The sequence below is a fragment of the Anticarsia gemmatalis genome, chromosome 24, assembly GCF_050436995.1.
Source record: "Anticarsia gemmatalis isolate Benzon Research Colony breed Stoneville strain chromosome 24, ilAntGemm2 primary, whole genome shotgun sequence".
Taxonomy (NCBI): Eukaryota; Metazoa; Arthropoda; class Insecta; order Lepidoptera; family Erebidae; genus Anticarsia; species Anticarsia gemmatalis.
Genome location: NC_134768.1, coordinates 3,407,803 through 3,432,327, shown reverse-complemented (window position 1 = coordinate 3,432,327; position 24,525 = coordinate 3,407,803). Strand labels below are relative to the sequence as shown.

The window sequence follows — 24,525 nt, the reverse complement described above, 5'->3', positions numbered from 1 at the left end:
GCTTAGTGCTAATGCACTGAAACTTTATAGCAAAAAGTTCCCTTACCTGAAATTGTATCTATTTTCGAAATTAAATATTATAATATTTATGTTGTTGTTAATAAGTATGTTCGAAAGAAAAGCTGTAAAAGGTCTTCTTTCAGGATATTTTCTTTTCAGCTTTTTCTGCGTTTTTGTGGGCATAGCGGGTCAATCGACGCCAAGACGGGTTTGATGCTTTTTCTTTTTTATGCAAATTGTGTGATGTCGCAATGATGAATCTAAGCAATATTAAACTTAAAGCAATATTTAAGGATACTTCTGACTTAAGTAATGTAGAATTTCTTTGGACTAACATGCTCGACAAGACTGCAACCTCTTGCTGAATAGAGCTTAAGAAAAAAGTATAGATTATTAATATGTGGCTGAGAAAGACTACATCATATTCAGAATTCTCATATCTAAATCTTTCAAAAAACAGCATGTAGCAGCTGGCAATGATCGTAAAGCATGTATCTATTATTAGATCAATACTCTTTGTAGGTGTGTAAACCAGGTGATAAAAATAAAACAAGTATATTATAACTTGAAACTATTTTATGTCAACATCGAGTTAATGTAATGGCCGAACTAATTACATAATATATACAGCGTTGAGCATCACATTAGCGAAACCTTATCTATTTAAAGAGCGGCGACATTTTGTTGGTACAACGTTCGTTTTGACAATACAATGTTAGATAATGTCATTAAAACGTTTATAATAGGTTTTGTAAATATAATTTAAAATTGGAGAGCGGAGACACAGACTTGTCTATAAAAAATACAGTCGAATTGAGGACCTCCTCCTTTTTTGAAGTCGGTTAGAAATAGACCAACAACTTAGTATAGAGTCTTGTATGCAAGATTCGCGGCTGGCAGAGGTATACAAAATTCAGAATTGAGAACATCAGTATCACGCAGGCTTATGCTGACGGTGGCCTGTTAGATAGGTACAGTTAGTTTATTTCGGAAATACATTAAATTATTAATTATAATCAAGATTAATCGTACATGCTAAGGTTCTCTACTAAGTTGTCGTATTGAGGTTTCTTTACAACAATGAAAACAGCAATTTTAACGTAAAAAAAAGATATTAACAGTAAAAATCTTTCATTTGTTTCGATATTGTGTTCAAAAATAAAAAAAGTGTTTGAGTAAGTTTGCTCTCATTATTTAACAGGTTTTCTTTTGTTTATCGGATAAAATTTCACTCCGAAGCGCTCTTTAATTCTAATAGTATTATACAAGTCTTGGTATAAAAACTAATTACAAATATGCATACATAATACATTGTAATAATAACACAACCGATTCTTTTTTACTGTAGAAAATGTCTTAAAAATACGGAAATTATAAAACAATTTTTTTTTGTCAGTATTTAATAAATAAACTAAAGAAATAATTTGACTGTTTAGCTTAGAAGCAGATACATAGTGATAGCGTTTATTTACAAAGTATTTTACATAGCTTATGAATACTTATTTACATTTTTTATTTACTATTTGAGATTTTGATATTCTACAAAGGAGGTTGAGATTTTTACACCAGATGGCGCCACTTGCAACTTAAATGACATATGACATTTTGACGACAATTCATATTAAAAAAAACGCCTATATAAATTCTAAAACTTATTTTCGACGCTGGACAAGACTAACCCCCTGTTTCTGAGTACATTTAGCGGTAGTTTATCTATTCAATAGCGTTTTTTTTTGTATGAGTTTGGACGCTATTGAATAGATAAACTACCGTTAAATGTACCTCAGAAACCGGGGGTAGGTGTCGTATTGCATATCGGATAGAAAAGATGGCAGCAAAATATACGAAAAATATTGTCAAAAACCTACCTGATGACATACATTAACCAATACATATTTAGGAGGTAAAACTGGCTATAAATTTAACATTGACTTTAATATGAATGAACATAAGCCAAAAAATCATTCCATTTGCCAGAAAAATACAAATAAATTGCAAGTAACGACATCTGGTTGCATTTTAAGTGAGATTTCATAATTTCGAGTTTCTTTACTTTTTCATTTTAAGGGAAATACGAATTGACTTTATATTCCTTTCATGACATGTAACAAAGAACTTTTCAAAGCTAGACTAAACATTTTGTCGTTATAAAAACATAAGTCAAGAGAGGTTAACCGTGACCAATTGTAAAAACCGATTGAATTGACAAATACCAGATTACTGAGGCGAACGGAAAATATCCGAGGAAAATTCAGCATCAGACCGAAAAAGAGTTAATTTGGCAACGAACTATTGCTTAAGGAAGTACAGTTCTTTGCATAAATTAAAAGCAAAGTCATTTTTGTAGTCATACTGTTATGCTACTACGACAAAAGTTTGTAAGAATCGTAGTTGGTTTCTGCCTACCCGTATGGAAGCTAGGTGTAATGTTATAAAGATGTATGTATTAAAAACTGTCAAATAAGATTTTATGTTTTTTGGAGACTTGAAATTATAGGTACTTGCATGTATTACTACAAGTTGAAGTAACAACAATAAAGCTGTATTTGTTATTGGAAACTCATTAAAATCTCAACCTTTTCCTGGAAACCTCGCACAGAATACAATAAGTAAATGATTGGACATTTTCTTACAATTACAATATCTATTACCTATTTAACTTATTAAATATGTATCACAATCGATTCATAATATTACCTTAAAAAAATTGCACTAGTATTATACAGTTTCGTCATCCGACCCGCTCATTGCGACATTTTAAATTAACTTCCATTCAAAGTTCAAATTAAAATAACTTAGAGGTCGTTTGAATATGTCATTTCACTTTAATTTATTCCTAGACACATAGGCTCTTTTATAAAACGTAACAAATCGTTGATTTTTTTTAGTCCTTTTTTTATCGCAACACTAGTCCATTTTCATCAATTGTCTATGCTTCAAAATGTCTACATCTCTACGCACATTTCACATCACTAATTGGACAGTCCACAGCTGTTTTCGTTGTCTTTATCGACCCTAGGGTCCTGTGACCCTGGTCGCTGCCATAATCACGTGTGGGAGTGTCCAAGACTTCCATGAGAGTGATGATGGTTGGCTGCTAGGTGATGGAAGTAGGGAGCGTAAGGTCCTGGGCCAGTGAAGGGATACGGTACTCCATGGGAGTACAATAGACCTCCAGGATAAGGTCCTGATGGAAACCCTCCTGCTGGAGGAGGCGGAACTGTCGGGCTGTTGACGTCCATCCCAGGGTTCTGCTTTTTCCACTTTGTGCGGCGATTTTGGAACCAGATTTTGACCTGTTGAGAAATTGAATGATGTAAGTATGAGGTCTACACCTACGTGTTTGTGGTTATACATACAAAATAGATTGATATACCACGATATACGAATATACCACGAAAAAGAAGGTTTATGTTTACTAACTAAAGGTTAAAGCCTTTAGTTAGTAAACATTAACCTTTTTTTAATCTTTCTAGTAAAAAAGTAGGGTGTTGAGAGTTGAATTATGTTATGAAAACATCCCTTGTCTCAAAAGTTATCTTTAAAAAAGAAAATAGTTGACGCAAGCGAAGCAAATGAACATTGTACATACCTGTGTTTCTGTCAAACTCAAGCTCAGTGCCAAATTGAGTCTCTCACAAACTGACAGATATCTTGTGGTCTTGAACTTGTTCTCCAATGACACCAGCTGCTCATAAGTGAAGGCTGTCCTCGCTCTTCTAGGCTTAGTCCCTCCTTTAGAGTCCCTCGAGCACCCTCCCTTACCCTTCTTGGAACTAGAGCTGGTGGGGCTCTTAGGGTCTCCATTTTCATCCAGGTCTGACTGAGTTAGGATGTCATCGTCCAAGTTTGAAGTCTGGTCATCTGTTTCCACTTCTTCTGTCTCCAGGTCCGAGTGCTGGAGGTGGTCTTTTACTGTAACAATGTATTTTGAGGTTAGAAAAACGGTAAAGTAAAAAATTGTCTTCATAAATATTCTTGGGAAAAATCGGTGCTGTCGGTCTTTTCCTTAGATATATTTTCGGTTCCAAATGACATGAAATTTGATTGTCTAGGATATCTTTAAAGTTTTTTTGAAAATGGTTGAGTCGTTTTAGAGTAATTAGGTACTTAGCTTAGAGTTGAGTAGAGCTTTAATAGGTTATGAGCCAGAAATAAACAGTACAATCTGCTGTATATGATCGTAGGGGCATTCAAAGCTTTTAGTAACGCCCTAGATCAAAGTGATGTAATAAACAATAAGCAATAATGACGTAATTAATGCGACGACACTGGCGGTGTGAGCAGCTATTAATTGCAACTTTTAACTGACTCTAGTGCCAAATGCTTCTTATTAATACTTACTTGTCGCTTACATTCATGCAAATGAGTATTTAACGCAAACAAACTAACGATGTTTGCAAACGTATGCTCTCATTTGCTTTCATTAAACTGTTGCATTCATTAAAACCTAATATTATAAATTGTAAATATGAAATGCAGACGTCTTTTGAAGTGCGAGACTCTTAATTACCGTTTCTAAATATTATAAAATCTATTTGTTAACTCCGAACTCTATTAAGTGCGCGTTTAAAATAAAACTATTTTATAGCTTCCTCATAACGCCATTTTCATAAAAATTTTCATGTTTTTCAGATGATATAATGGACATTTCCGTTTCCTTCTCCGTCGGCGCGCGTGGCTAGTGTTGCCAATGCGAAATAGTTTTAAAACAGCTATTAATTTTTAATGTGGTAACATTGGTAACGAATTCGAAGTCCGGAAACATTAAAATATAATTTATGACGGGACAGTTTTGTGTTTAGTAAAATTACTAAAATGCGAATTTTAATGGTGGACAGGATGTATAAATATTAGCGAAATTGGCTCTGTGTTTTATATCGTTTAATTTTTAGTTTCGGAAACACGGAATGGCGGTGAGATTGGCATTAAATGCTGGCGATACCCTCGATTTATATGTGGAAAACGTGTTCTGTAAATATTCGTAAAACGGTTAACAAACTGTTAATACGTTTAGACAGCCGTGGTGATGTTATTACGAAGACAACTGAAAGTATCCTGACAATATGAGAGTGCAAATAGTCGTACATGAACATATCTCACGGATTTGTCGTTGATAAACTTGGGTCTCTTCGACTAAATATAGTTTGAACAACAAAGTAGGGAGGTAGTAGTGAACTGCTCTAGCATTTTGAAATGTGTTAAACATCTGGAATTCAAGTATTGGCTAGACTTTTAAACGTGAATATCTTTCTATTAGGAATCTTAAGATTCATTGACCTAATTCAAGAATAACGAAGATCTAAGATTGTTATTTCAAGTGTTTGGTTTTTTTAGGTCTAAAAAGCGTAGATGGCGCTACAACAGCGAAAGGATTTCTAAAATTATAATGTGTTTCGCTAGTGACCGTCAAAAAAATCGGCTAAATGTGAAATTAGACTTGGCCACGAAAATTTCCGAACCAACATCTATAAGAGTCATGGGAGTTCGGTAAAATATTTAGTGTTATCGATTTTTAGTAGAAGTTGGCATAGCAGCAAAGGAGTATTTCCATTGCCATGTGTGAAAATTTCAACTATCACTGTTCATGGTGACAGACAGACAACAAAGCCTGTTTTGCCTCTTAGGTACGGAACCCTGCTTTTTCTAAATAATATTCTTTAATTTTAACACCATCAATACTTTATAAACCCAGCAATAACTCTACCATTAACAACTGAATGTCACAAAAACTTATTATTCCAGTCAGTTATTTTAAATCCCCTACAACACAGAATAAGATCATTATAACGACTAACGACTAATAAAACACCCTATTGGAAAATATACTTATAAGAAAACACTTGGACACAAAAGGTCATAACTGCAAAAACGCTATTTAGTAAAATCAACTCTATTTTTGAGTCGCTAAGGTTGATTTTTTCTTACAGTGTGGTGTTGTTTAAGATGTTTGAAGGTGAATAAGATGGTCCAGGCCAGGCAGTACGAATTAGCGAGATAAAATAAGGAGCAGATGTGGTGCCGACGGATATATTATTGGGGAATGCGCTCGCGACGCTTGTTAGAATTAAATGTGCATTGTAAGGAGCGCGCCCAATTGATAGATGAATGATTTAAATTATAGCTTTTGTTTAAGTCTATCTTGTTAGTATAAAGACTTTATTTCTCTATATTTTAATAATTCTAGTGGTTGCCCAATAGCCGAATGTCGACTACTAATGAATTTAAATAATAAGTGTAGCATAAAAAATGTTTGACATTTAGTAAGACCACAGCAAATATATAAAACTGTACTCTATGTCTATGTCAGTGCTCTATGTATATAGACAAATGTCAAATTTATTTATTGATCTAATCTAATGTAAGTACTTACTTTGAAAGCATTATTATTAAAAAATGTTAGCGTTCTGCACTCCTCCTACACATAAAAGTGAAAAATTTCATAATCCTTCGTCCGCGCAATTTTCGTAAAAAGGGTTCCATAGTTTTTGCTTCACATTTGAATACATAGATTCTGATCTGAATACCTCCTTGATGCGCGGTATGTATTCGAATTTTTTTTGACTATCTATGTAGAGACAGATCAGAGGAATGATCATAACCCACTTAACTCTACTCTTTAGCGTTTTATTATGAAAACTCTAACAATAATAAAAAGTACTAAAAACTATTATAAAGTCCACAAAATCCCGAATGAAACATTTATAAACATAATTACACACTGGGCTATTATCGCTTACAGTTCTAGGTGGTGTGTACACCTGCGAGTTGCAAATAGCTAGCATATTATGTCGGCGATCATTTGTCTGTCGTGCACACCGCGTGCCGGCGGCGTGCCCGCAGCGTGCCCGCCGCGTGCCGGTGGCGTGCCGTGTTAATTGTAACTAAATAACAACATGGTACATCTACAGTTAAAACTATAAGAAGCTTTGTAGATGTTTAAAAAATGTTCTTACCCCCGGTTTCTGAGTATATTTAGCGGTAGTTTATCTATTTAATAGAGTTTTTTTTTAATATGAGTTTTAACGCTATTGAATGGATAAACTACCGCTAAATGTACCTCAGAAACCGGGGGTTAGATTTGCAAAGTTGTGCAAAAGGATAACGGAGATCCCAAATATTTAATTTTCGTATTGGTTGAATATTTTTCTTTTACTCCCGTTTCTGCGGCGTATTCGGCAAGCAAGGTCCAGTCTCTTTTTAAATAATCTCATTTTTTGTACGTTGAAATATGCATAGGCATCTAAAAACAATCCATTTAAACTATTTTATCTTATTAATACTGAACCTTTAGGCATACATTTTTTTTAAATTTTCTTACACACTTTCTCTTTACACCCCACCTCAAAAACCAAGTACCTAACGAAATAACCAAATCGCAACAAAAATAAATGCACGTAAAACAGGCAACTCATCATAACCTAGAATCCTTCTAATCTAACTTTACTATAGATTAATTACATTCTCAAACGATACAACATTTTCAAAACGATTCATAACCTCCAACACGACTACAAACTAACAGCCCCTTTCAGTACAGCCTCCTTGCCCACCCTACAAAATAACATTACTAACACACTGTAACTATGTTGAGAGACTCGAAAGCCACAGTGGATATAGCCGACGTGTAAAGGTTTTCGCCCGACAACGTGGGGACATACTGTTATCATGAACGTTGTATCATATCCTGTATACAGTTACGTACATAATATCACGCTGCAGGGATGTATGAAATATGAGATGTTTGTTAGTCCCATGTCTTTCTTCATCGTACGGTTAATGGTCAACCTATTCGCATGAAAACCAATTGTCATTGTTTTTATTTTTGTTTGTGTCTTTTTGTTATTAGTTTCTGTTCTTTAACTTCTAATTTTGTGTGCTGTGCACGCCTTTAATAGGTATGCATATAAGAACTACATACTGAATATCATATTGTATCTCATAAAGCTGTTTATGTATACTTTTGGCGTGTCTATAAATATATAAATAAATAAACCTAGAGTCAAAGTTGTTCAAGCCGTCCGAAGACCTTTTTCCGTGACTTAACGACTGTTATCTTAATTGACAACCATCGCAACATCCGGCTTTTTACGTGCCAGGGACAGCACGAAGACACCTTGTTCAAATACTATGGTCACCCATCTATGGAATGACCGCGCCAAGATTAGCTTAACCCGCAGATCGTTTACCAACCGGTGAGCGCAATTGGCTATGGGCGTTTTTACTAAACTGGACTACTACTGACGAAAATTATAAATTAAATTAGAAAAGATAGATAGTACTTTACCCGATCCGGGAATCGAGCCCGACCTTGTGTTTAGTAGTCGGTTACACTAACGACTGCGCTACAGACGCTGATATAGGGAGGACAGATATGTACCGAATTATATCTCAAAATGTCGGTATATCTTGAAACAGATTCAGGTAACGTAGGTGGGCTGTAAATATGTGCTATTTATATACCAGACGAATTAGTAACTATTATTAATAGGTCCATATTTATGTACTCGTATAATTTTATCAGCCAATTGAGAAGTTAGTTATAATTATAGATGCGTAAGGAATATGGACTCCTTGGAGAATGCGATTTGATTTGTATACGTTTAAAAAAATCCCATAATAAATTATGCACGATATAAAAGTTTAGGACTAGAGAGAGTCTTGTATGCAAGGTTTGTGGCTGACGGAGGTATATCTACAAAAGCCAGCATTAAGAATATCAATGACCCGCAAAATTATGCAGCTGACAGTGGCTTATTTAATACAGTTACTTTATTATCGAAATACACATGTTAAATTAATTTACTGTCTTAACGGTTGGAGCGTTACAAATTAAACAAATGTCATAATAAACAATTATAATCAGACGAAATATACCATATACTAAGAATAACAGTACAATTCACAAACTTAAGTTGACGTAATGAATTCAAAAAACAAAAAGAAGCCGACAATTTTTTTCTTTTCTTCTTTTTTTCCGGCAGCTTCACTTGGTGTTGCCTGGTTGCCAACACACATTACTATTCATTATAATCTAGATAAATCGTCCATGCCTCTCAACTAAGTCGTTGGACTACACCACATATGTTTTATAAAAAAAACTACAAATTACAAATCTAGATTTACAGACTCATTATCCTTCAAATAGACTAGGTAATAAGCAGATCAAGTATCGGTTCAAAGGAGATAGGAGATCTAACGATAGCCTAGCAATTATAGTCCCCGCTGCGATGTCCTTATCACTAGATCATTATTTAAATAGATAATAATATCTTAATTAATCAAGGAAGTAGCAATATGTTCGATAATTAGCCTAAGATCTGATATGTGGGAATTAATTAAATAATTAGTTGGTATTTGATTGCAATCTGTGGTTCTTTGTATGGAAGGTTGTATTTAAATGTAATTAATGGCTATTTTTAGAAGTATTTTTAGGACTTGTCTAACTAAATAATGTAGGTAACTGCATTCTATATTTATATACTAGCTGACCCGCGCAACTTCGCTTGCGTCATAAGAGTGAATTTTTTCCCCGTTTTCGTAACATTTTTCACTGGTACTCTGCTCCTATTGGTAGTAGCGTGATGATATATAACCTATAACCTTCCTCGATAAATGGGCTATCTAACATTGAAAGAATTTTTCAAATCGGTCCAGTAGTTCCTGAGATTAGCGCGTTCAAACAAACAAACAAACAAACAAACTCTTCAGCTTTATAATATTAGTATAGATTTAAGACACGCTAACACATCCTCATAATTTTACTGCATACATTAAGATGTCTTGCTTGCTTCTCACGTAATAAGTCATTTCTTTTCATAGATTTCTAAACAACTAGTTTTTTACCGTTGCAATACGATAAGTCCAATATTACCAAAATAGAATCAGATTTAAACAAACCTCATTGAAATCTAAACATAATTACAATCCACTTTATACGAGTTAATGCAATCTAATGATATCAATTGTTAGTACAAACGTATAGGGCATATTCTCCCTCCAAATCCGCTGAGGAAAGGCACTTGTAATCGAGAGGGCTTTATTAATTACAAACTTGAACCGCAACCACCCCTCACACACCCCTCCAGCACTCACCAACGCATTATCATCCTTAATACCTATTAAAGAAGGTTAAAAATCCTTCAACACATTTCTGTTAACCCAGCCCAATCTTATCTATAGGGCGGCGGCGTCAACAGTCAGTATTATGCGAAGGATTTTGAACTTAATTCGTTAGTTTTTAGAGACGTTTTTCGTGTGTATGTTGTAGTCAAACAAAGCCCATCAATTTGTTAAATGAAGAAAATGTAGATGTGTAATTTAGGAAGGATTCTTGGTCGGGTGAGTCTCGTTATGTGTCGTGTTCACAGTTTCAACTTGATTATAGTTACGAATACGTAGGAACACAATTTCAGCGTTGAGCTTTATAGGATTTTCAGTTATGATAGTCTGTAGTTTTGTTTCATTTTGATCGGTAATAGTATGTTAGGGTGCTAGACGAAAAAGGTTACAGGTAAATAAGAATTAACGTTTTGAAATAAGTCTTTCAATATCATTTGAAGAACATAATTAATGTATATGTCACGTTTTTTAAGTTACTTTAATACTTATCTCATAATTCACAGCTTCGTAAAGACGAAGAAAATTACTTTTCCTTGCTACTATTACTATAATATCAGCGAATTATTTGGTCTCTGCATAACCCTATAGGAAAAATGCGTAAATATGTTAGTAGTGTATGAATCTGTAAATTTTCAGTAGATAGACCTACATTAATTCAATTTTAAAACCTTAAATCTCTCAAGTTCACTATGTCTGTGGAGAGTCGCTTAAAAATTCTCTACCAGTTAAATATATAAGTTAGGTGTATCAAAACTAGTGTTTTTTCTATTACCGATAGTTAATAAAACGTTTAGTATTGAAGACAAGCCTGTTAAGAGCTCATAAGATACGGTTTAACTTAACAAAAACGAACAACAAAATAGACAATGTTGGAAATTGTTTCTATTAATACGGTTTAAAAGTAACTGTAATGAAATTCAATTCTCAGTAGACAATACTTTAACATTGTTAAAATTAGATGTTTCAAAAATGTAGCTTTAGTTATAAATACTTATACGACATTTTCTTTTATAACAGTTTAAGGCTCAGTCTTAAGTCAAAATGGTAAAAACTCAAGACAAATAAAATTAAATGAAATGTCTCTTTATTGTACACTGAAGAAATTTTAAAAAATTTCATGAAAAAATATTACATCAACAAAGAAGCGTTCAAATGTAGCGCCAAAATATAGATCTCAGAGAAGAGACGAGAAGATCTTTAGGAGCTCAGATGTTAAAACTTTTCAATGTGTAATTAGACACTAAATAACTTCAAGTAATGCACTTGTAACATGTTAAAAATTAATTAAGTTTTGAGCTCAGGTAGTATGCTACAAAAAAAAGTATAACGAGTATTAGATACCTGAATATAAATAGCAATTTTGGTTAATAAGCTAAACAGGTATTGCACAAGACTTACACAACGATGCGTTGCAAATTAAATTACCTATTATAAGCATAAGGCGCCCATAGCCAGTTGTGCTCACCGGTCGGTAAACGATCTGTGGGTTAAGCAACCGTTGGCGCGGTCATTCCATAGATGGGTGACCGCATAGTGCTATTTTAGCTGGGCGTCTCCGTGCTTCGGAGGGCACGTAAAAAGTCGGTCCCGGCTGTTATCTACTAAGGTAACAGTGAACAACTTTGACACTAGGTTGACCACTAACCATACGATAAGAAGGAGAAGAAGAATTTTAAGCATGGTATAATTATTTAGTTGAAACATAAAACAATAAGTACTCGCTTAGCAATAATGAACGCGATTTTACACAATTTGTATTCACAACAAGCTCGGGGGCGTTTTCACACAATTTCAGGGCAGTAATTAAAAAGTCAGCGGAAACAGTGCTGCCAACATTAAGCCCCTCGTTAACACGCCGCGACACTTCCGGTAACACCGGAAGGATGCTGTAATCATTTCCGGTCGGTAAAATAATTGATTTTTGTAAAATTTTCACTTCATTCCACGTTTTATGTAACTTTAGTTTGTTCTGTGTTACCATAGAACACTTTGACTACGTAAATGTACTTCAAATACCTTTTCCTTATGACGACGCGAGTAAATAGAACAATTGGCATGGATAACTTTACTTTACTACAATATAGTGAATTAACTAAGAAACTACAAGTAACCCAATCAAAATATAAAAAAATGTTATTCTCCGTATTATAATTTAACAAAAATACAGTGCATTTCACCGTTCTTAAATTATTCAGTTATTAGGTCGATTACTTAATAGTTTAATTACATTTTGTAGTCCTTTGAATATTAACCTACAGAAAATAAATAGAGCTACATGTCCCACCCCCGCTTTCTGAGGTACATTTAGCAGTAGTTTATCTATTCAATAGTGTTAAAACTCATTCAAAAAGAACGCTATTGAATAGATAAACTACCGTTAAATGTACTCAGAAACCGGGGGTCACTCAAAAATTACAGCCAAACTGCAACATTGTATTTTCTCATCGTGTTCTAAAACATTCCGAAATCTGTGTAACATTTTTTCGCAACCTCTGAAGATGTAGTAATTAGCGTTAAATTGCCACTTTATGTACAAAATAAACATTATAAATAGTATAATAGAGTATAGAACATTATCCTCGATGATTAGGCGTACAAATAATTTTCTAACCACGTTTCAAAACAGAGCTATTTTCATTTTGCTACAATGTATTGCAAAAAGCGTAACAATCGTTTCTATCATCTTTTGTGTTCGCAGAGTGTACAAAAAATGAATAATTTGCTATTAACTAGCTCCCGTACGCAGGTTTGTCTATATACATTTTGTTTTTGAAACAATTTGTATGAAATTAAAGGCACTATTCTTAGAATCTTTAAAACAGGGGCTGTTTTTTGTAACTTGCGCGTAGGGTACCTAATTATTTCTTTTCGTTTTGCTAGTCTTTTAATAAGAACTAAAGCATATTTATATTGCTTGCCTAGTTGATTGAATGATAACTTATTTGGTTACAACAATGTTATAAAAAGTTTCAAGATATTATTGTAGAGCTAATTTTAGTGGCTATGTATTGTTAAACAATGACAATATAATTCGTTGCCAAAAATGCAAGTATTGTTAAGAGTATAATGGAGTTCTATTGCGCAATCTATAAAACATTTTCATAACAAACTCAAAGTGAACCTTTAAAATAAATCAAAGCGGGGAATATAAGAGTACGCGTTCATGTGTAGAGCGCGGGTCGTGCGGATCGTCCGGCCGGACTTAAAGGCCCGAAAAATAAGCCAATCCGGACCCTAAACGGTGCCAAATTTATGTCCGCCTTTGACCCTCGCAACGCCTTATTCACCTTTTATTTTTATTTGAGTGAGCAAGGAACAAATCTTAGCGTAAAAGGGATAATAAAATAATCGTTAGATTCGTTTAGACGACTCTAATTTCACGGATTGGTGCGCAAAGGGACGCTGGCTGCGTAGGGTTGATTCTGTCTCGCTTTAGCGTTTGGAGGGTGGTATACCTGTCTCTCTCCCCCGCGGTCCAATCGACGGCAGTGAGTTGTACAAGTTGCAGACTTGCTTCTCTTATTTTTCCTTGTTTGCGGGTTTGTATGGAGTTTTTTCCGCGGTGGAAAACGTTTTGCTGTGTATCGAAAGTTTATTCTAACAAGTTTTGTCGAATCTCTGATATTTTATTTGAAGTTTGCTTTTAAAGTTTCATATTCTGTGGTAAAGAAATTTAATTTGGTTATGACTGGTGCTATTAAATTAAATTACTTTCTTGAATATCATTTCAGAGGTGAGTTTCTAGATTCGTTTTTAGAGTAAATTGTGGTTGTAATTATGCTAATTATAACAAGGACTTTAAGGAAAGTAAGGGTTAAAATGAAGGTTACAATTCCTACTTAATTACTACATTTTTTATGAGAAAAGCTGAAGCAAAATTCCAGTCTTGAAAAGAACTAAGTAATCATTTTCTGAAGCAAATATTTTTTGTACGTGACATTATCATCTCCACGCTAAAAAGACCATCATCTTGATTCTCTACTACTATCGACTATCGACAACCGGCTTGTCATCGAGAAATTTTGTATACAAAAATCTGATGAGCGCCTCTGACGGTCGTCGTAGGAACAATTTTGGCAGTTCATACTTCATTCTAAATGTCAAACTTTCGATACTCGACAGTACCGACTGTACAGAATCGCGCTACGGTTTATTCATAACCCATGAGTGGCTGCAAGTGAGTAACTCGTCATAAATATCATCATCCATCCAGGTTTTACCCCAACCCTCACGAACCCATCCACTCGACTGCACGAAATGGTTATTTCGCGTTATTTACAGCGTCCAAATCGCGTAACAGCCGGTCAAAGCACGTAATACATCAATCGGTATCGGCCACTATCTGATATTATCTAAATAGGAGGAGAATTTGAGCGGGTATACTGATTTTAGTGCACAAATAGAAAGATGTTAAAGGATTTTGACTTGCCTTTCGGAATATTTTCACGACCAATGAACGGTTTCTTTCTGAAATTGATTCATTCAAATATAATTCAATATGGTCTAGAAATTGATGACATAGTTTTCCTTCCTTAAAAATAATTTATCTAATCGTACCTATGTAGAGTATGTATGTCGTACCTGAGTAGGTACGGTTAGATAAATTATTTTTGAAATCTCTCCCCGAGTGATTTTGTTTCAATTGCAAAGTTACATGCTTACAAAGCTATATTCAGTAATGCAACTGAATCGCTATTCGTAATAGAACGTAAATTGTGATATCCTTCTAGTAAAAAAAAACAATATTTGAAACCTAAATACACATAAAATTATCTCAAACCAAACCCTTGAAAACGAAAAACAACATAAAACACCTTGACATTATAAAATAAAAAGAAGAAAAAGCACATAATAAAATCCACAACGGACACAAATCTATTTAAAAACACTATTTCATGTTTATAAACATATCTATTAATTCGGTAATAAAGCAAAGGAAGCGATATTTTTCGGCCGGACATTATTGCGATTGACGGAACCCCTCTAGCGGTGATAAATCAGTTTGTTACTTGTCCGCTAGAGGTCGCAGCTGCTAAGTGATGACAGCTAGATCGCTTCCCTGTCTGACCCGCCGACATTTTGATTTAGATAACTTGTAGGTACCTATTTTAAAATGTGCATAATTTTACGAAGCGAATTTAAATGGCATTAGCAAAAGTGAAATCAGCATTTTAGATGTACTATGACTGCAATTTGTAACAGTTTCCAGTCATTATTTTAGGAGTTATTAGGTGTAACTCTACTTACCGATTTTTAAAATAAATTCTTATAAGTCTCATTTTTTTTAACCCGATAATCCAATTTTGGCACACATTCATTACAATTTTGGAAAGAAGAGAGGATTGGAAATCAATCAATTTATTAAGATGAATAATAATTAATCATTTATACTTATCTAGAAGTAGGTCGTTATTTGATAACCATAGTACAATCTCTGTTTAGTTTGGAATCAAAAATGACCGCGTGTGAGTTGTCCAATGAAATTTATTTACTGTAGGGTTTCAGTTATTAGAATGAGTGTATCTAATAGCTTGATTTTTATTTTCTTTTAGTGGTGTCTTTCTTATTTTTTTGAGTACCATTCCGATTATTGTCAATCAATATCGCAATAAGGTCCAAATAGAAACCGATCTAGTTTTTTTGTCACATGACAAATGTAATCGATTCCGATTACTGTCCAATTACATGATTGCCACACCGAATGGTACACATAGCGACGCCATTTAAAAAAAATAATAAATTTTTTTTTTTAATACAGACCTTTTAAATGAGCTAGCATTTATCATTAGGTATATTGAATTGACTCTACATTTATTTAAATAGAGCCCAGCAAGGTATCATTTGCATGTTTAGACTAAAAAAAAAACGAAATTGAATATTTCTTCAATGTTTTTTTTTACAATCATAACTTAATCTCTCGCGTTGCATGTATAATGTATAAAAGAATACGGGAATTAATCCGAACACGCATTTTACAATAAAATGCCTAACGTTTCGGTGCAGGTTGCACTCGCTCTGGTCGCAGGCAGACAAAAATGTAATAGTCTTAAGTACTTAAAGGAATAATTAAACTTATAATTTTTACCTTCCAAATATTTTTATCCGTGTGAATGCAAACACTCAAAAGCATAATTAGCATGACAACGCATGTGCATCGATTGCGGTCAACGCAACCACAATCTGACCGGCTGACTGAAAGTCTGTGGTCACATTATGTGACTGACATTGTCAAAGTTAGTTAAACTGGTTGTTTTTAGAATTAGTATAGTTAATTTCCAAATTGTGCAGGTTATTGAGAAACTCTTTCTGGTTCATTATTAACGTTTGGCGACACGACAATATAAACAAGATAAAAGCATTATAAAGAATAACATTCTACCACGCCCACTTACAACTGACTGTGTACAAATAGTCCACCGTTCAACGGATCGTTGCAATCGGATTATTGTATTTATCCACTGAAAAACTTCAATTTAAAATGCAATTAAAAACACAATAATGACGACATTTCTCCATCTAAAAGTTGTCACGGAGCGAAATATCCGACTCGTACTTTCGTCAAAAGAAAACTTTTTACAACGATGAGTAAGTATAAAGCTCGTGACCTAAAACCTAACGGGAAAGTATAGTTTTTGTAATAAAATGATATCGCAACGCCAAGGAACAGAAACACTATCGACTTAACAGGCATTTTTATCAATTTTCTCACATAATATGTTTTTGATTGAAGTACGTGACCACGTTCGAACACTCAATGTATTATTTGCCGTTCATAAAATCCAATATAAGTCTTATTACTTTATAATAAAACATACAGTGGGAATGATTTAGGTTATAAAGCCGCCATATTGGCTTTGGTTTTTTTCTGACAGCTGATGTCTAAATTGAGTGCGTCACGTGGTACTGACATGATCTATCATTTTAGAGGTCCGCTTATTGTGATTGAAAGTCAAATTAATATGTTAAGTCCGGTGTATTGTCGTTGTAATTAGTTTATTGGTGGCCGGTGCAACCGTACGAGATAATTGGGTTCAAATTAATATTGTAATGGCGACAAAAAATGTAATTTGATATTGATTTTCCTTGTTAGGTGCAGGTTCGTTGGTTGATATAATACGGTTATTATATCTTAGACAATAATTAATGTAGGCTTTGTTAACTGTCAAAAGCTTTCTAGGTCTTTGAATAGAACCCAGGTGAAGGAAAGCGTAGCAAATATACCATCTAAGATTTTTTATTTCATATTGTTGTTAAATTGTTTCTATTCTTCATTTTATTGTGATGGAGACAATCAAATAAATAGCTATTTCACCGTGAAAATATACGATTGAAGCAACTCGTATGTTGGGAGAAGTAAAAGTAGAATATCTGATTTGATTCGCTTGAAGTTTTGTATGTTGAGCTAAATAAATGTAGAATAGAATGACGGTAGCGCCATTCCGTCGCTTATAAGCGCTAGAATAGATTCATTATTAGTAGGTAAGTACAAGTCTAGATACTCAAACATTTAAAAAGAATTAGAAAAGAGTGAATAGTAGCAAAGTAAATCATTTTGAATAGTTATAAAATACAATGAAACAGGATCTGATTTTCAAAAGCATGATGGACGGTACTCATTCATGATTGTATTCAATTGCGGTTTAACCAAAATAAAGAATTACTCTATTTCTAAGTAAGTGGGTTTTACTCGGGCTATTCAGAATCATAACATCTCAATGTTTTATTATTTACGTATCATAAAATAAATGATTTTCCGCCTCCACACCTTGCAAAAATATAATTTATGGACTATATTTTAGATTTTTGAAATGCATTATCAAAATAAATAATTCTGAAATCGTAAATTATACAGCGCAGCTAATCCTTGTAATTTATTTCTGTTTTCGCAAAGAACACCCAGTAACACTTTTTACAGCAAAAACTTTCAATAAGATGCTACTTTTTTTCAAACATCATTTTTTTCGAACATCGAGTTTTTAAATAAATGGCGGTCTAACACTAGGTGCTGTAAAAAAACTTCATTTCGATAGTCTATACTCAATTACCCGCTGATTACTTCTTTCCCGCCAAACCGTGATGAAATGTGACCATTTTTTTACTTTTTTCCTTTGTTACCAAGCTATTTTATACAGACGATATTTAAATAAAAAGGTGGTGCTATTTTTTAGGACTCTTTCAAGAATATTACTTTAATGATTGAACGTACTGATGTGAATATAATTAGATATTGGCGACGGAAAAAATGTTAAAGGAAAAAAATCGCGCCATTATTTTGTTAAATAACTCAATCGATATTCAGAATGATTTCATAGCGAATGAAAATACTGAAATTGAATTGTTTATTTTGTCATGGTTTTGTGAATGATGGTTACCATTTTTATGATTACATTGTCGTATTGTTAGCTGGCAATCCTATTTACTTCTTGCATGAAACTGTAATGGCTTTTATTTACTTTGAAGTTCTTTCGAACATTGTATTGTAGTCGATCTAGGCTTCAATCTTTAAAATAAACTTTGAATAAAATAGATATAAATCTGATCAAACGTTGCACACAGGCGCTAAAGTATCTTGAATTGTATTGATGTAGGGAACCAAGTTTTACAAAATACCTTGGTTATTCTATGTAAAATGCTGTAGGCAGACATTTTGTAGGTATCCGCGGTAGAACTCAGATTAACATCGTGAGTTTTTTTGCCTCAGTGCGACTTTAAACGCGATCACAAATCATCCGTAACCAATAGCCCCAAGATCGCTAGAGGATTGGTGCGAAAATTACATAGAACTTTTTTTTATATCTAAACAGCGTTTAGATATAATTTTTTTATATCTGACTGTAGTTGAGTAGTGTAACTGGCTTGGAGTCAATATTCATCTCCAATGAAGCCAGCAGTCTATGGTCGGAACCTTTAATTTCATATAGCACGGCAATCAACAACTAAATCAGACTTAAAAATGTAAGTAGACCCAAAGTAAATCTTTGGGGCCCGGCTAAAAAAAAATAGATTTTTGTATTATTTTCCCATAAACATGGAAAATTTCTTTCAACTTAGTTACACCTCGGGCACAGAAAAAATTAAATAAGTTAGCTATTAATTAGTATTTATTTACATTCCTATTTTAATATAACTAGATGGTAACATTTTGCCCCGTATACCAACCTAATATGAGCCTATGCGTAGAAACTCCAACTATCAAATTCCTAAGAGGAAAATTATACCGGCACTTAATCTACGAAACTAAAAATAGACTCCATCAAGATTGCTAAGTGTTTAAGTTATTCTTAGTCCTCAATTTATCTCGTAATCTTTTTTATTATACTTCCGAAATCGTGATCTTCGGCCTCTCACGTTCCTGCGTGTGATTCTTAACAATGGCCACGCATTGCTACAAAGTTTATAACATTTTTTGCACAAGAATTGACAACGTACCGTGATGAACACTTGAAATAACATTTTAAATATATCATTTTCTTATTTAGGTTATTTTTTAGTACCAAGATCAGTTGAAATAAGTTTATTTCTGTGAAACAGTTTTCTCAGAAAGGTTTTCAATCCGTTTGGTGGAAATAATTATTTTTTCGCTTAATTTTGCGTGAGGCACACTCCTCATGTATAAATCATAAATTAACTCTGATTGAAAAATATTAAAACGCTAAAATCATTTTTTTTCTTGCATTTGAATATTTTTGGTTTATCTTATTAAATGTTTTCCGGGACAAAATGTCCTAAATCAACAAAGTAGAGCAACTCTTTCAGTAATCTGAATATTTTCAATTATGGCTAAGTTTATCAAAGTTTTTCTCTACTAGACATAAAGTTAACCTCCCTTATTCACTGTCATTATCAAAATTTAAAACGTTTTCAATCGAATCGAATCATTTATCGAAATAATTACATTTCTAACATCCTTTTTCAGATAATCAGCCATCTACCCCATAAATACAATCGCGAAATAATTACAAAACAAACGAAATTGTATCATTCCGGCACAATAGGTACCTAGCTACCCCAGATAGCACAAACAGATAGCTAGGACTAAACCAATGGGATCTGCGGTGTTGAGACGGGCGGCCGTAAGCCGTCGGCTTAGCCGGCCCGCCCTCCGGCTTGCACCCTATCTGCCGATGCATCGGGCTTACCTATAGGTAGGTAGGTATATAGGTAGGTACTAGGTATCTTGTAGCATGGGATGTTAGCTTTTGATAGGGGGGTAGAGTCAGTACGCAACTAGTATAGACTATAGATTTAGGTAGGTATAGATATTTTTGGTATAGGAAATTGTGCAATAATAACTCATGTCTGATTGTTTTTGTGTTTTCAGGGGAGAGCGCCTGAAAATTGCATTTATCCAGGAAAATAATATCGGTAAGCATTTTCAAAAATATGTCCATAAGAGTGAGCTCGCGAGTAATATCTTTAATTGCGAATTGAGGTGGAGGCTTATTAGAACTTTTTTATAAATAATTGAATTAATTATGGTTTCAATATTACCTTTAAAACATCAAATTCAAATAAGTGAGATTTAAATTTCAAATTAAGTTTTTTTGTTAAATTAGTGTCTATACTCGGTTGAATAGGTAATAGTAATAATATATTAAATGAAATAAATTAAAAGATAATAAATGTTTATTAACTTATAGGTAACATGCAGATAATAAGTGAGAAGGTATGCAATTAACTATATTCCCGTTACCTAAACTTAGATATGTATATATTTAATTCGTTAACTTCTCTTTGTATACACATAATATAATTATGTTTATATAAAACAATATTTACCTACACCTTCTAATAAACATCTACACTTCAACAATGCTAAGCCGACATAACACCTTTAAGTACATAAGCCTACTTAATACACCGTCTTACCACCATCTTGTAACTCATCTGTCAACGATCACAGCGCAGCGTAGCTGTACGTATGTGGGTATTGTACGGTTGTACCCCGAATGGTACTGTATAATAATGGATATTTAATGAGCAGTAAATAAAATAGGTAATTATGCATCTTGAAGATTATATTATTGAAATTTGAAAACGCCGTACAAAATCCTATCTAATACATAAAATTCTCGCGTCACATTTTTCGTTACCGTACTCCTCCGAAACGGCTTGACCGATTCTCATGAAATTTTGTTAGCATATTGAGTAGGACTGAGAATCGGCCAACATTTATTTTTCATGCCCCTAAGTGACACTTTTTTTAATTTTTATGGCAAAACAACGTTTGCCGGTTCAGCTGGTCTCTTTATATTTTTTGATGTGGAGTTCACGGCGCTCGAAATAGGATCAATGATCATTCATTAGATTAGAAGTAATCTTTATCGCAGTCATTCCGGTGCATAGCAGGATGAGATATAAAGTTGCCTTTTGCTATTTGAACTGAGCTTCTCCATACTATGTTTGAAAGTCCCAGTTGTTGTCAAATACGACAACAATCGATAAGCCAAATCAAAGGCTTTTCGGGAGGCAATACTGACGTTAGTTTGGCCACTAATCAAGACATTAAATAAGATTACAATTTATGTATACGTTTCGAATACTGCATATTTAATTACATCGACCGTTTGGTAAATCCTTAATAATAAATAGGTTTTGAGTAATCTTGGAAACTGGACCGATTTTGATGATTTTTTTTTGTGTGTGTTCAAGGGGATCTGGGAATGGTTTAGATTCACAATTTTGTCCGCTGGATAATGTTTTTTTAATTAATTTATAATTTAGACAGGACAACGTCTGTCGGGTCCGCTAGTTTCCTATAAATCGATAGGAAATTCAAAATCTATAGTTATATTTCTTAAGCTATAAATACGATATATTTAAAGGCCTCAAGATTTAAAATCGTCATCGTATACCGCCAGTTAATTTTCAAAATTAAGCGTCTGAATGAAAAAATATATTACAATAATAATCTAAAAATAACATAATAGATATCAATGGTCGAATCCAATAAGATTTCTTTAGTTTTTACCGTATTGCAATACTTTTCAGGTAGGTAGTTACCTAGTCTTGCACTGAATATGAGATGAGAAGTATAATAATACGATAATAAATAATAAAAAGCATTACATATTTTTACATGAAATAATTTTGAACTCTAGATTAGACACTAAGCAGAGTTTTACTGTCGCAATGATTCCAAATGGTATCTTATTGGAAGTCAACCACAAACAAAAAATAAAAAACAAAACAAATAAAATTCTAAAAAAATAAAAAGTCAAGGGTACCAACTCACCGGAGTCACTATCATCCCTATCATAATGCGGCCTCCAGTACTGCTCATCATATCGCAGCGGCACTTCAGACCGCCCGGTGAACTTGGTCGGGTCTAAGATATTCTCCACGGAGAACGCGATGGCTGGTCTGTCCGGCGGTCTCGTGAGACCCAGTCTTCTCGTCAGGTCTACCGGCGCGGCTTCCTCCACCCCCACCACGTCCACCTCCCCGTTAGCCTCGGCTTCCCCCTCCGTCTCGTCCTCGGCTTTATCCCTGCGCTCCTCCGATCCTCGCGCCATCGCAAGCATCGTCATAGCAAGGCCTATTTAATAATTTCTCGAACTCGAAACATGAGTGTCTATATTGACATACTGTTAACACTATCACAGCACACGACAGTTTGTAAGTCCCAATTAAGAATAGTCCGATCAGTGGGCGACGTGTCAATCAATTAGCACACGTATGTGTGGGCACGGGCACGGCACACGTTCGCCTCCACCCGACATCCGATTATCACAACTCGGCATCTACTGAATCCGGGAGTGCAGAAACGGGCGGGGACCGAAAAGGAGGGGACGGGTCAGAGTGGGGGGAGCGCAGCTCGTCAGCGGATTGGCGGCGGGAAACGAGGCGTGCCCGGGGTGGAGAAACGTAATCGAGCAATAAGGTTTAAACAATTTCGTTTAATACGTTGAATTATGTAAGAGAGCGGCGGGCAAGTAATCGCGCACAAGCGATAAGGCCATTTGCGCTACTTCGTTACGTATTAATGGGCCAGGAAATTGACTTATGAATATTAGAGGTCGCGGCGAGTTGAAGATCGGGCTAAAGCGGCCCCGGGCGGCTCCGGGCGGCAACGCGCTTATTTTCCTAGTTAAGCGTCGGAACAATGATGTTTATTGAGTTTTGAACTTAATGGGTTTGGGCGCGAGCCGCGGGCCATTTGCGCCATTAGCTCTGTTTGTGTAGTCGACTACGTAACGACTTTTCATGAAACGCTTTGTGAAATATTACCTCACCGTATCGCTTCTGTTTTATTCCCAAACTTAATTACCAAATCATATTAATTCGTTGTAAATAAATTTATATACAAGTGCTACACAATGGTTTGCTTGCTTTTATATAAGACGGCGATACTTCCCAAGATGAAGTGAATCATTCTAATTAATATAACAATCTCTCTCTAACAATAGAGATGTAGAGAATATATGAATCAAAGTTAACTCCTTTTCATTCTCCCTTCGTAGACCAACCGAGTGCACTAAAAACATTTTAACAAGTATGTTAATAAATCATAAAGGTATATAAAATAAGTATATCTCCTCAAGTTTTCTTCGGAAACCGCAAGTATGTTTACCAATATGCGAGTCCATCACGGTAAGTGGCGTCGTCTCGTAGACGACACCCGCGGGCACGGCCGGGGCACGGACGACATTCGGCCGGGATACCGACGACATACGGCCGGGAGTCGGACACGCATAGGGTTGAATTATCACAAGCGTCACGACTGTTAAACCACCCGATCTAAGTAGTTCTACTTTAATGTACCTACTGAAATTAGATTACTATAGATTTTATAAATGATGTTCCTTTGTGTTAGACATGATGATATTCCTATTTTTCTTGTAATAAGTTTTCTTTTGGTTTAGAAAAAGACAGGGTGTACTATTTTCTTAGTTTAATATTGCTACTTTAACACTTAGATATAAAGTTATTTGAAACTTAACTAAGCAACTAAATCTTTTTTACTTCCAGACCGATTTAAGCACCGTCCATGCTGAACTGAATTTGACTTCTTTACGTAGTGCATACCTTAATTTATATCTACCTTATTTTATCTTAAAAATGCCATTTATTCGTCAAATAGACTAATCTGAGGAAAAAACAGACTTCGATTAAATAACACCTCGCTTTTTGAAACCCTGGCAATTACACCAAACAATCCATCATTTTCTTCGGTTTATTGCTAACCTAGTAGGTACTACCTAGTACCTACCTCCTTTCTTGTTAATATTGTTGAAGACGCTAGGCTATTGACTTCCATCATCGGTTGTCACTCAGGTCAGCTACTAAGAATTGACTCATAGAAAAACTACTTAGGCTTACAATTAATTCTTTAGCTTTTGCAATATTTTTTTAGGCTAAACTCCTAACTTTCAGATCAAAACAGCTTTTTGTACTAAACAC

General features: G+C 34.4%; 1 protein-coding gene across 1 annotated transcript; it reads right to left on the bottom strand.

The window, feature by feature from the left end:
• Nucleotides 1-586: 586 nt before the first annotated feature.
• slou (homeodomain transcription factor slouch) lies at nucleotides 587-22,855 on the bottom strand. Its single transcript, XM_076130453.1, has 3 exons — nucleotides 22,358-22,855; nucleotides 3,593-3,915; nucleotides 587-3,296 (listed from the first exon to the last, which is right to left on the bottom strand). Exons 1-3 carry the CDS (start codon nucleotides 22,650-22,652, stop codon nucleotides 3,048-3,050), a joined length of 867 nt encoding a protein of 288 aa, XP_075986568.1. The 5' UTR covers nucleotides 22,653-22,855; the 3' UTR covers nucleotides 587-3,047.
• Nucleotides 22,856-24,525: the final 1,670 nt, after the last annotated feature.

Coding starts and splice junctions, on each gene's coding strand:
- slou (XM_076130453.1), bottom strand. CDS start 22,652: ATGACGATGCTTGCGATGGCGCGAGGATCGGAGGAGCGCAGGGATAAA. Junction 3,916..22,357: donor TAGGGATGATAGTGACTCCG/GTGAGTTGGTAC, acceptor ACATTGTTACAG/TAAAAGACCACCTCCAGCAC. Junction 3,297..3,592: donor TGAGTTTGACAGAAACACAG/GTATGTACAATG, acceptor ATTTCTCAACAG/GTCAAAATCTGGTTCCAAAA.